Below are 13527 nucleotides of genomic sequence, written 5' to 3'. Positions count from 1 at the left end.
TTGGCAACTGGAGGCTTTCAATGATGCACTGAGTGTTTTTTAACTCTGCTTTTAATCATTAGTTGTTACTAATCTCTGGCTGTCTTCCACAGTGTATCTTTTGTCTCGTCGTCCACAGCTCACCAAAAACCGGTCATGGCTGATGGCTGCCCCTCCCTGAGCCTGATTCTGACAGAGGTTTCTTCACGTTCAAAGGGATTTTTTCGTTCCCACTGTCGCCATTTCCATGCTCACAGGGGGTTGTCTAATTTTGTGGGTTTTCTCTGTATTATTGTAGGGTCTTTCCCTTACACTATAAAGCTCACTGAGGCAGCTATTGTTGTGATTTGATGCAATGTAAATAAAATTGAACTGAATTGCTGTAACTAGTGATTAAGACTATAACATCACCTGCTAAGTTTATACTGTAGGTCACACAGCAAAGTAGGCGAGGGCTGTTTGTCCTTAAACTTCTACACAATTGGAAGTCTTTTTGTTTGGCTTCAGACCAAGAAGTTACATCGTTTAGGTCTTTTAAGTCCAATACTGACTCTTTTAACTGCATGGGTGGTCTCCACGAACTCCTGGCTGTATCTTATCTTATACAGTAATGCCTAAATACTGACTTATCTGTCTTATCCTGCTTTGTGCTTTTAAACATTCCCAGTTAATTTCTTTCTATTTTACATTGTAAAATTATATTTAGCAAGTATTTCATATCAAAACTTTTTAGTGAATGAAAGAAGAAAAGCACAAGTATTTCTGTCCCCTGCCTTCTGCTATACTTTAAAGTTGCTATTCCAGGTCATCTGAATCACGTAGTCAGGTGAATTGATTAAGGCCTGGTGTGGCCACACTTCACTGTGGCTCACTAACAGTGTTCAGAGGGACTGTGTATTATGTGTGTGAGTATCAGTTTGGACACTACATACGCCTCATTCGTTTTCAGCACCTGGGCTTTGGCCAGTGTAACTGGGCTGATTCTGGATTATCGTTCACATAAGGTCACGTCATGCCTTCTGGGATTTAGCCTATCATTGGGTCAAACCAGTTTTGGTAAATGGTATAGAGGCATTGGATTGTATTGGAGTACCTAAACAACTGGTTTTATGCACAGAGCCGCTACCTCCAGGAACAAGAAAGTCCTAGTTTCAACACATATATGGGTATAAGGTATATATTAACATCACAATATACCTCTCTAAAAACAGATCCAGTGCAAAAAAGGATTCTTTTCACATTGCCCACCCATACATGTTGGTGTTCAGTGATAAGATGGTGGGAGCTGAGCGACCAGGTTCTATTTTCGCTGGTATTTATAATCCTCCTCCACTCTTCTCACTGACTCCTTTGTCGCTGCCTCGTCCTCCTCCTCCTCCTCCCCCACTCTCTTATTCACTCTACAGACAAGTCTAATTCTACCTGAGAGCTGAGCTCCAAAAAACTGGACTTCTTACTGCTCACTGAAACCTGGCAGCACGACTCAGATTATGCATCCCTCATTGAGCTGTGCCCGGAGGGTTATTCTTTAATCAGCCAGCCACGGACGTCGGGCTGAGGAGAAGGCCTTGCTGCGGTGTTTCCCAGCCATTCATCCAAAGTCAGTCACTTCTCTTCGTTTGAGCTGCTGCTCTTTAAAGTTCGAGAATTTTATTTCATGCGCTATAGTGTACCAACGACGCGGTCAAATCAAAGTATTTTCAAATTACTTTTTGTCTTTCACCCTGAATCTGTCCAGACTAGTTATTTCTGGTGATTTTAATATTCATATCGATGACGACTCTTTCTGCGAGGAGTTTCATCAACCTTATGAACTCTTTTCATTTTACCCAGCATGTATCTGGCCTCTTTTACACAAAAGGACACCCTCTTGTTTTAACCTTGGGCTTTAACATGGATCTTATCTGCCCCTGTTGTTATTTCTAATCATTACTGTGTTGCTTTTAATTTACTGTTATCTCCTGTTAGTGATGTAAATGTCTTGACTAACCACTATTGCCTTTCTATTTTAGACAGTGTCTGTCCTTTTTACAAAGAGATCAGCATCTGTTTTAAAATCCTCACCGTGGATTAATGGCCTTATCCACTCTTTAAAGCGTTCTTGCCGGAAACCTGAACACTTGTGGAGGAAAAGTCGTTTGCAAGTTCATTTAATTTATGTCAAAGATATTTTGGTGTCTTTTACTAATTCTGTTAGAGAAACGAGGGCTGCCTGTTCTCCAGTCTGGTTTCTAAAAGCACAGGCAATCCTAAGGTTCTGTTTAACACTATTAATAACATTGTTACCCCTGCTTCACCTGCTGTTCCCATGTCATCTGACATCGACTGTGAAAATTAAAAAAAAAATCACTCATATTAGAAATAACCTTTCTCTGTCAGCTGTCCATTTCTGCCCCAGCTCAGCTTGTAAATTTAGATCATTTTATACTTGTTTCTCTTCCTGAACCAACCCAGTTGGCTCTGTGAAAGTCTGTTGTTGTTTAGACATTTTACCTGCTTCCCTGTTTAAAGATGTTTTTCGCTCCATCAGCCCTCATATTGTTAATTCCTCTCTGGCCTCGAGTCAAGTCCCGATTTACTTTAAGAATGCGGTTAGTCACCCTATCCTAAAAAAGCCACACTAGACCCTTCTCTCTTGGGCAGCTATAGACCAATTATTATTGAGAAAAATGTTGCTAAGCAGCTAACTGCTGTTTTAAAGAACATTAACAGAGATAGCTCTTCTCTTATCTTTAATGGTGTTTTGGTGCAAAGTGACACAGGAAACTGTCCTGTCCTCCTTATGTTGGACCTAACCTCAGTCTTTGATACAGTTGATCCCCAGGTCTTGCTTGACAGGTTGAGGTATTGGGCCAGTATAATGGGATCTGCCTTACAGTGGTTTACTTCATATCTTTCTGATCATTCTTTTTGTGTAGCTACTTCAAATTATAGGTCTTCTTTAAGCCATCTTCGTTTTGGTGTACCTCAGGGTTCGGTTTTGGGGCCCTTATTATTTCTGTTTTTTAGCACACTTTGAGCACTTTTAAAGATATCTCATATCACTGCTGATGATATTCAGTTATACATCCTTTTAAGCTGCACAAGGTATCAAAACTGCATCTCTTACACAAGGATAAAAATTTTCTCCAACTTAATGAGGAAAAAAAATGAAATTCTAGTTTTTGCTCCAGAAAAGCATACAACTCTAATAATGGAAACTCTTGATCTATTAGCCTCTTATGCCAAGCCTTTTATCGGGAACCTTGGGGTAAATTATGACTCTGGTTTTACTTTAGATGGTCACATTCAGACTCTGGTTTGTTCATGTTTTTATCACTTAAAAAGTATTGCCTAGCTAAATAGTATTATCTCAAAAACAGAATTGGAAACTGTTATTCATGCTTTTGTTTTTCAAGACTAGATTACTGTAACTCATTATTCAGCTGCCTAAACAAAGCATCACTGGACCATCTGCAGACTGTACAAACGCTGCTGCCAAAACACCAACGTTTTCTCACCTCACACCGCTACTCGCCCGACTCTGTTGGCATTCAATCCAGAATACATTTCAAGATCTTGGTTCTCACTTACAGGACTCTGAATGGTCAAGCACCAGCTTACGTCAAAGAACTTTTACATCTCTATGTTCCTAGCAGGTCCCTAAGGTGACCAAAGCCTGCTATTTGTGCCATGTACGAAGCTGAAAACCAAAGGTGACTAAAGGTGACTGAGCCCTCTCAGTAGTAGCACCAGGACTCTGGAACTCTTTCCTCTTTAGTTTGTGTCTGCAGACATCACAAACCTCTTGAGCTTTTTAAAAATCAATTAAAAACACACCTTTTTACAACTGACTGATTTGATGTACTGATGTCTAATGTTTTTGTTTTCCTTTGCACAGCACTTTGTGATCAATAGCTTGAAAGGCGCTAAATAAATAAAGTTTTACTATTTACTAATTTCAGAACATTCATAAAATCCTACACCATTCACCCTTTTTAAGCATCCTATCAACATTGGGTCAGTTCACAAGCCTATTTCACCTCTGAGGCCATCCAGTGAACATAATTTTACCAAAGTTTGGATGTCATTTATATATATTTATATAAAAATAAATATTTATATTATTTACATTATATATTTATATATTCATAAATAAATATTTATATTTGCTTATTTTTCATTTATGAAATGTAAATGAACCTTGGGTCTGTCACAAGCCTGTCGCACATATTATCAAAAGTCAGTCCACATCCAGTCTCACCTGAGCATCCTCCCGCAGGTCCGTCGCTTCTTTGAGAGGGCCACTGGCTGACTTAAAAGTCTCATCCACTACCTTGATACCAGTGTGCCTCACTGTGACGTACTCTCTCCCCCGTCTCCCCACCCTTCGCACCGAAAGACCTCGCCGCTGGGCCTTCCCGCCTCCTCGTCGGTTGGTGATTGCCACGTGGACAAACAGGCTGGTGTGAGGTAAGGGGTCTCCTGCCAGGCCCAGCAGGGGCACATTACGGTAGCCAGGCTGAAGGCACTCGAAGGCCACGCTGTACTGGCCGATGAAATCATCTCCGATGTAGTCATCGTCTAATACCACAAAACGCAGCAAGGCCAGCTCGGGCATATTTACCTGGGGACAGGAAATGAACAAAAGAGATGAAATCCATTCTGCTGTGCACCAGAGCAAAAATAAAACCACGGCCAGTGAACACTTTGCAGAGTACTGACCTACATTAATGCAACACACCTCGTCTGCCTCAAAAGACTTTCTGGGGGAAAATCTCGGATAATTTAAATGTTATTATTCCAAGTCTAATTCTGGTTATTGATCCATGCTCTTACTGAAACACAGTTTTATTCATACTTGAGGGAGAGAAGAAGAAAAAAATTTACCCTGGTTTTCAGAGCAGATATCTGCTATGAATCTTTGGTTGAAATGAGATCTGAGATCTGTTTAGGGTCAGGGGTATAGGGTTAATGTTAGATTTAAACCCTTTACATGGAATTTCTACCTATATTGGCATTCTGAATTGGAAACCTTATGACAGAAGATTTCCAAGGCCAAAATGCATGTAACAGATTTTCATTTTCTTGTAATATCTGAAAAACGGCTTGTTTAGCATGTGGCTTCAATGTAACATATGCTAACATTATCCCCTGTGAGGTCTAAGGTCAAAATTGAACTTTGGGAAATAATGGGAAGTTTTTCATGTGTGCCATCTTCTTTGTTTCCTGGTTGCCAGGACTTGAGAGAACCATTTAATATAAACAAAAACCCTTTTTGAATAGTTTTAGTGGTAGGGCTTGGGTTGGGATTAGAGTCATCATAACTAAGAAGCTACTCTCAGAATATTAAAATGTTAATAATGAACGGAGACAGGACTCACATATTCCCATATCATGCCTGATCCTTCTCACATCATAGCAGCAAATGTCACTTTAACACCCCACTCACACAATATTCATTCCCAAATTTTGACCTGTAAATTTCCAGATTGTTTTATTCTATTTAACTTAATGTATATAATTCACTCATTTATTGCACATAATGTCCTCTTTGTATATATGTACTTACTTACTGTATATAATGTTTTTCCCTCACTATTTTGCACAGTCGAGGAGCGTATCAGGTCACATTTCACTGCGTGTTATACTTGTATAACTGTGTATGTGACAAATAAAAAGATCTTGAATCTTGAATCTAATGTGTTTATTCAATAATGGCATTCCACCAAGACAAGCAAGGCAAGCAGTGTTTGCCTAGTTAAATCTAAAAACATGATCTGTATCCTTTTATCTCAAACACTAGAAAGTATTTCACCTATACGCATACATCCTTTACATTACTGCGATCTTATTGCTGTAATAGTAATAAGCTCCACTTTGGCGAGTAGAACAGATGCAGCCATCAATTTCACATTAGAAATCAGTAATTATGTGAGTGACCAAATGTGCAATGATCAAACAGCCGTTTTGCAAATACACACCCTCATTTTTAAATAATATTTTTAACTCACTGTAGATATTGACAGTTAGGCATGTCCCACAGTGCTCAAGCCTTTGAATAATAACAGTGGCAAAGTGATTTCTTTGTTAATAATATACTATTACAGTATACATGTTCTGAAAGTCAAGATTTAGAACATGATGTATTGCTGTAGATTAAGCAAAGTATGAGCCCTTTGAAATAATTACATTCCATATGTCTGTGAAGGTTCTCAGTCATCCAGGTCATCGTAGTCAAAGGAGCTCAGACCTCTACATTGGAGAGACCAAACAGCCACTTCACAAGCGCATGGCACAACACAGAAGAGCCACCTCCACAGGACAAGACTCAGCAGTCCATCTGCATCTTAAGGATAAAGGACACTCTTTCGAGGATGCCAATGTTCACATTTTGGACAGAGAGGACAGATGGTTTGAAAGAGGAGTGAAAGAAGCATCTATGTCCACTGTGAGCGACCATCTTTGAACAGAGGCGGGGGTTTACGACACCAACTCTCTGCCATCTATAATCCAGTTTTGAGATCCCTTCCCAGACGCCTTAATGCCCACTCACATCCTGGGCCATCTGACCTCAGGAATTCGCATGATAAGGTGGGGCCAGGTTTCACAATGAACACACCCGAAACTCTGGCTGATTGGGACCCACGCCCAGTTTCCCACCTTGGCTCAGGCGATTAGAGGATCATCAGGGGGTCCTTTTGTCCCTCTGTGGGGGGTCACTCCCACTAGGTTTATATCTGGGACTCTCCACCATTTGACCTTAGAACTGAAGAAGCTTCTCGGATGAGAGGTGAAACGTCTTCAAGCAACTTAAAGAAGTCCAGACGCTTTTCTTTGCAAGCTCCTTTGACTACAGTCCATATTTTTCAGACCATAAGGCTCACAGCATTTTAAGGCGCACTGTCGATGAACGGGTCAGTTTTCATACATAAGGCACATTAAGCGAAACAAAACAGTCAGATAAGTCAAACTTTACCCAACTCATTCTTCTTGCTTCCTCCACTTCCTTAACATTGATTCATTAATGTTGAATTCTCTCCAGCTGCTCGATTCCCATGTTGTTGCAGTATATTAATGACTAACCTCGTATTGTAGATGGATTATCTCAGTTGTTGTCCTGACTGAAGTTTGGTCCGTTTACAGCTGCCTGCCATGTGATTGCATTTGTCCCTAACCATCGGGAACCCTCACAGCAGGCACGTGCAGAGGGGGGGGCTAGAGGGGCTTGAGCACCCGCCCCTTTCCTGATGGGTGCCCAAAGTGCCCCTTTGTTGAGGCAACTTTTAAAAAAAAATTATTATTATCATTTTTTTTTATGTGTGTGTGCGTGCGGAGTCCTGTCTGTGCCCCTCAACAATAATATTTAACTATTAATCACAGTTTTGCTAAATAAAAGGATCTGGCTTGCATCAGTCACATGATCACATTTAACCAATGGTCGCCCTTGACGGCAGAACGCGCTGGTTACGAGCCGGGAACGAGCTCACAAAGAGCACGCGCATTTTTTGCGGTCCGGAGCTGTAGGAGAAACACAAGTTAACTCAGAGACACAGACTGATGCGACAAACCAGTAAGTAGGTGTACAGCGTACACTGTAGTGTGTAGCACACAGGAGTATTAGCTTATTACGTACACGTTGGTAAGCTGTCTTGTTGCAACTGACGAACTGAAACAAACGAGCGTGCTGTGTGTGCAACAGCGTGACAAACATCACCTGTCCTTTTATTAACTGCACAAGTAGTGCTGGTCATAGCTGCTGGCTTCCTGTGTAAGGCTGTCATGGGTCTGTAGCTCTGTCACCGTTTTAGGGAACATATTTAGTTTTAAAGTATTTAGAACATATTTAGTTTTAAAGTAAGTTTCCGGGCTTTTCCTGCCTTTCTGGAGGGATTATATTTCACTAAAAAACGATCTAATATGCATGTCCACATAATAATGATTATAATTATAATATTTAAAAAAACACGCTGTATTTTAAAGAACATACATTAAGAAGCAGATTATATTAGATTTATATTTTAAATAAGACAAAATTTGGATTTTACAGCAGTAAAATTATTGTATCTCTACAGTTTAAAAATGTAATAAGCTTTGCCCCTGCACAGAGTGGATAGTGAAACAAATGGAATCATCATAATGACATTATCCATCCATCCTCATCCGCTTTGTCCGGGGCCGGGTCGCGGGGGCAGCAGCCTAAGCAAAGAGGCCCAGACCTCCCTCTCCCCAGCCACCTCCTCCAGCTTATCCGGGGGAATACCAAGCCGTTCCCAGGCCAGCCGAGAGATATAATCTCTCCAGCGTGTCCTGGGTCTGCCCCGGGGCCTCCTCCCGGTGGGACATGCCTGGAACACCTCACCCAGGAGGCGCCCAGGGGGCATCCTTGTCAGATGCCTGAACCACCTCAGCTGGCTCCTTTCGATGTGGAGCAGCAGCTGCTCTACTCTGAGCCCCTCCCGGATGGCCGAACTTCTCACCCTATCTCTAAGGGAGAGGCCAGCCACCCTTCGGAGGAAGCTCATTTCTGCCGTTTGTATCCGCGATCTCGTTCTTTCGGTCACTACCCACAGCTCGTGGCCATAGGTGAGGGTAGGGACGTAGACCGACCGGTAAATTGAGAGCTTCGCTTTTACACTCAGCTCCCTCTTCACCACGACGGACCGGTGCAGCGTCCGCATTACTGCAGCTGCAGCCCCAATCCGTCTGTCGATCTCCGGCTCCCTTCTCCCATCACTCGCGAACAAGACCCCGAGATACTTGAACTCCTCCACTTGGGGCAGGAACTCATCCCCGACCCGGAGTGGGCACTCCACCCTTTTCCGGCTGAGAACCATGGCCTCAGATTTGGAGGTGCTGATCCTCATTCCCGCTGCTTCACACTCGGCTGCGAACCGTTCCAGTGCGAGCTGGAGGCCCTCACCCGATGAAGCCAACAGAACCACATCATCTGCAAAAATCAGAGATGAGATTCTGAGGCCACCAAAGTGAAAGCCCTCCGCCACTTGGCTGCGCCTAGAAATCCTGTCCATAAAAATTATGAACAGAACCGGTGACAAAGGGCAGCCCTGGCGGAGCCCATCACCCACCGGGAATGAGTCCGACTTATTGCCGGCAATGCGAACCAAGCTCTTGCAACGGTTGTATAGGGATCGAATGGCCCGTAGCAATGGGCCAGACACCCCATATTCCCGCAACACCTCCCACAGGACACCCCGAGGGACACGGTCGAATGCCTTCTCCAAGTCCACAAAACACATGTAGACTGGTTGGGCAAACTCCCATGCACCCTCAAGTATCCTGGAGAGGATAAAGAGCTGGTCCAGTGTTCCGCGACCAGGACGGAAACCGCATTGTTCCTCCTGTATCCGAGGTTCGACTAACAGACGAACTCTCCTTTCCAGCACCCTGGCATAGACTTTCCCAGGGAGGCATAATGACATTATTTCATATTTATTACTTCCCCCTTCTCATTGCTTTATTATTGTAGCTGTAGTAATAAATAATAATGTAAGGATTCTGGATCAGCACCATGATGCCCATAGTATATACAGTATTCTGAAGAAGGTCTAAAATGTCCCTGTGTGTGCGTGCATGTGTGTGTTTTATTTAGATGGATTTTTAAAAAAAATATTACTCATGATATAACATTGTCCAGACATGCCTGGTAAGGACATGAGGAGGAAACAGCAGGAGCTGTGTGAGGCTACTAAAGGCAGTGCTATAACATTTTTCTGTCATCATTTTATTATAGATTAAGTGCAAGAGTTGTTAGGTGTGGATAATTAGATTATAGTTTATTGCAATAGCAAGTTGTGCCTTGTTCTCAGATGGACAGCAAGTGGAGAGTGATATATGAAAAGATGGGATGGAAGGAAGAAGAGAAGCAAAGAGTGATTCACAGGCAGAGCCTAGAGCTGGGCGATATAAGATTTTTTCATATCACGATATGTTTTTTTCATTTCAGGCGATAACGATATCTATCACGATATAAGCCAAATAACTATATTTGTAAGATTTAAATGTGCCGTTGCTCACAAGTAAAATGTGAAATAATCAGCAGCTTGTTTTTATTTAAATATTTATTTCCCATAATAAGTTCAACAGGGTAGATGTACTTAAGGAACATGAGACTTTTTCAGATAAATAAAGGCAAATATTGCAAACTACACAAAAGGCAGCCGCTAAAGCGTTTAAGTTTCAAAATAGAACAAACGAAACAGACTAAATTGTCAATTCCACTTAGAAACAAAATATTAATTCTAAAAATAAATCTTAGTTTGTTTTACAGAAGAACAGACAAAATTGACTAACTTTTGTCAATATCAAATAAACTGAGAACTAAAAGGAAATTCTCAATCTCTCCTTGTTGTATAGCTGAGCTTTTCAAACAGTTTTAACAGTTACTTTAGTCTGACAAAAGCCGAATGACGAATTAGCGCTTCCAGTCAGAGACTGAGGCTACGTCCACACGTACACGGGTGTTTTTGAAAACGGAGATTTTCCGTTTCCGTTTTAAAAAATAATCCCGTCCACTAATAAAGGAAAACGCTGCCATGAACATGCCAAAGCAGCAGGTGGAGCTAGATTCCTAATCGTGCAGAAATGTTGGCCAATCAGAAGTCTAGAAGCCTCGGTGGGAAAAACTAAACAAAGCTGGGGCATAGAAGCAGAACCGAGTCGTATGTGTGGAGGGACAGTAACTGTGTATATGTAAGCATTTAAACACTGCAGAGTAGAATTAACAGTAACAGTATTGTAGAAATTCATTTCACCGAAACAATAACGTGGCGCACAGTGTGACGTCAAAAAATGCGCACATCTTTGACGATGCGTTTTCTCCTGTTTTCTAGTCCACACGTAAATGCAAAAACTGAGTTTTTAAAAATCTTCGTTTTCAGTGACCAAAAACGCAGTTTACATGTGGACGAAAGGTGCAAACGCATAGAAAAATCTGCGTTTTCAAAAATACCCGGGTACGTGTGGACGTAGCGCATGCACCAGTTTATTGTATTTCCAGACTTGCTTTCGGCACAATTTACAGTGCACGCTACTCTGTTTTTTGTCAGACTTGAAATAGCCGAAATACCTTCACACTACGGAACTTCTATGGCTCTTCCGTTCGACAATCTCTCCGGCATTGGAACCATCATCTGTTTTCTCTTCGGTCACGCTCGGTTGATTTTTCTAGTCGGCACACTCATTTCCTCCATTACCCGGGCGGTACGGTGGCTGGCTGCTTCCCAAACAAATACACATGTGCGGCTTGGCACTTGTGCTGTACGTAACAAGTCACGTGATGTGACGCTGCGGCTGTGATTGGTTCGGCTCTGCGCTACTTAATTTGGATTGGCTGTTCTTTTTTTTTCTTTTTCTTTTTTTAAAAGAGGACAAGAGCGGCGAGGTCTATCGCGATAGTTGAATTTTTCTATCGCGATACATATCGTTATCGTTCTATCGCCCAGCTCTAGCAGAGCCTAAATTATTTCTCACAGTTTTTTGTTGCCTTATGGTTCCAAGTGCTGTCACCAATCTTTGCATTTTGTTATTATCTCATGACACTTGTTTAATCAGCTACCATCTCTCCTATGGACTTTTTAATGTTTACAGTCTCAGATCAACACAGCCCCGCCCTCCAGCACTATCAGCAGCAGGAGCAGCAGCAACCCCTCAACAGCAACATTGTACCCATCAGGTAAAACATCGGCTACGTTTGCTTTGCCTTGTTGCCCATATTAGATTCTTGATGAATGTGTGTTGTTGTTATTCAGCCTGGTTCAATGTGCCCCTTTTTAACTTTGAGCACCCGCCCCTTTAAACCTCTCTGCACGGCCCTGCCTCACAGTGGGAAAAAGTTAGCGTTCATCCTCCAGCTTCACTGTGTTTATGTTATTCTAACATAGCTGTGTCAAAAAAAAACAAACAAACAAAAAAACATAGCTGTGTCGCTACCATGTAGCACATCATTATATACCAGCTAGCCCAACTTCAGTAACCCTACCAACGTCACTGCTGTTTAGTTTTCTGTCTTCATTTATGTTGGAAGTGATAGCAGAGCTGTACGTTTTAATTTTTTCAGAAATCTCTCAGTGAGAACATGCTATATCATGTTTAGGTGGAAACTAGCGAGCTAACTTCCTGCTAACTTCTAACTCTGTTAAAGTTAATAAATCCTGTTTTCATGGACGTCTGGATGTTAAACTTAATTGTTGCACCTGGTAAAGCAGCAACGCTGATCATTTTATTAAAGATGAAAGAATTTAGACAGTTTTTAACTCTCAGTGGTGCCACAGTGTTCGTTTGACTTTGGGACCTGAAGCAGATGGAGTTTTGGACCCAGATTACTCCGAGAGGCTCCTGACGACAATCCATCAAGCAGTGCGGCTTCATAGCTTATCAAAGTCTGACTAAAACATTTTTGACAGATTTTTGAGCGCCGTGTACCACATAAAATCGGTTCGAGGTCAGTAAGAACAACCAGAATTCATACATAAGGCGCACTCTCGATTTTTGAGAAATTTAAAGGATTTTAAGTGTGTCTTATAGTGCCTCCAATCCCAAATCACTTGACAAAATATTTTTGCAATGAAAATGAGACAAAACGTAAATAAAAAATAAAAATAAAAAAAAGTTTGGTCACTCTTGAATCACACATTTTTGGTTTACACATTTAGTAAGATTTCTAAAATTATATTATGAATTTAGTGTGAACTAAATACACTTTCAATAATGTTTACTGGTTTTTATATCAATAATTCAGCACACCTTTACATTTTCTCACCTCAGTTATTTGTACAGAAATACAGCATCATCTGTACAATATGTATTTGCTCCCAATTTAGAATCCTTAATTCATCTCTTATTAGGTGTAAAAGATGGGCATCATAAAATGTTTACAACAGATAAAAACAATCACTTAGTCAAAGTATTCATCCAATATCATTTCCCATTATAAAGCATCACTCAAAAAGCTACGGAAGCACTACATCAGCATTAATTACACAACACAATAGCAGAAGCATCACAGCAATGCTGCAGAGGGGAACTGTTTGAAATATTGCACTTCAGATCACACCTTCAGGGGACTTTCGTTCCCCCTCAGTTAATAAGGATATAAGCACACACACACAAACACAAATGAACAAATGAAGCTGGAAGCGAGTCTCTGAATATTCATTCAATGTGCAGGGTAAACACGCTTCACAATAAAACATTATCAGCTTTATCTTGACAAGGCCGGGTACACTGAAACACAAACGAATGCATGCCCCTCTATCTTTGATTGAGAAGGAAACAGAATAAATACCTGCAAGTGCTTTTCCACCAAAGCTTTTTTTTTCATATCTGCCTTCCATTTTCATGTTTTACACTTGCCTTGTTACCATTTTACTACTTTTCTACCTCCACTTGGAGAAAAAAAGGAAATCGGTTGACTTCTAGAGAACGAAAACTGTTCTATGGTAGCTGCAATTTTGACTATCCTGGTGTATATCATCATTATATGACTGTTTAAAAAAAGAAATTGAAAAACATTGTAAGACTAGTGTGAATAACCCCAGACCAGTTTCC

At 41.2% G+C, this 13527-nt stretch overlaps 1 protein-coding gene across 1 annotated transcript in view; it reads right to left on the bottom strand.

Annotated features, from left to right (window-relative positions):
* Nucleotides 1–13527, bottom strand: part of plcl1 (phospholipase C like 1) — a 142056-nt gene that overhangs the window by 22178 nt on the left and 106351 nt on the right. Inside the window, exon 8 of the mRNA XM_004569839.5 lies at nucleotides 4223–4585. Within this exon, the coding sequence (XP_004569896.3) occupies nucleotides 4223–4585 (363 nt within the window). The remainder of the gene's footprint in view (nucleotides 1–4222; nucleotides 4586–13527) is intronic.

This window comes from Maylandia zebra, linkage group LG16, assembly GCF_041146795.1.
Source record: "Maylandia zebra isolate NMK-2024a linkage group LG16, Mzebra_GT3a, whole genome shotgun sequence".
Taxonomy (NCBI): Eukaryota; Metazoa; Chordata; class Actinopteri; order Cichliformes; family Cichlidae; genus Maylandia; species Maylandia zebra.
The sequence above is the reverse complement of the archived record's forward strand: the minus strand, read 5'-3'. Positions and strand labels throughout refer to the sequence as shown.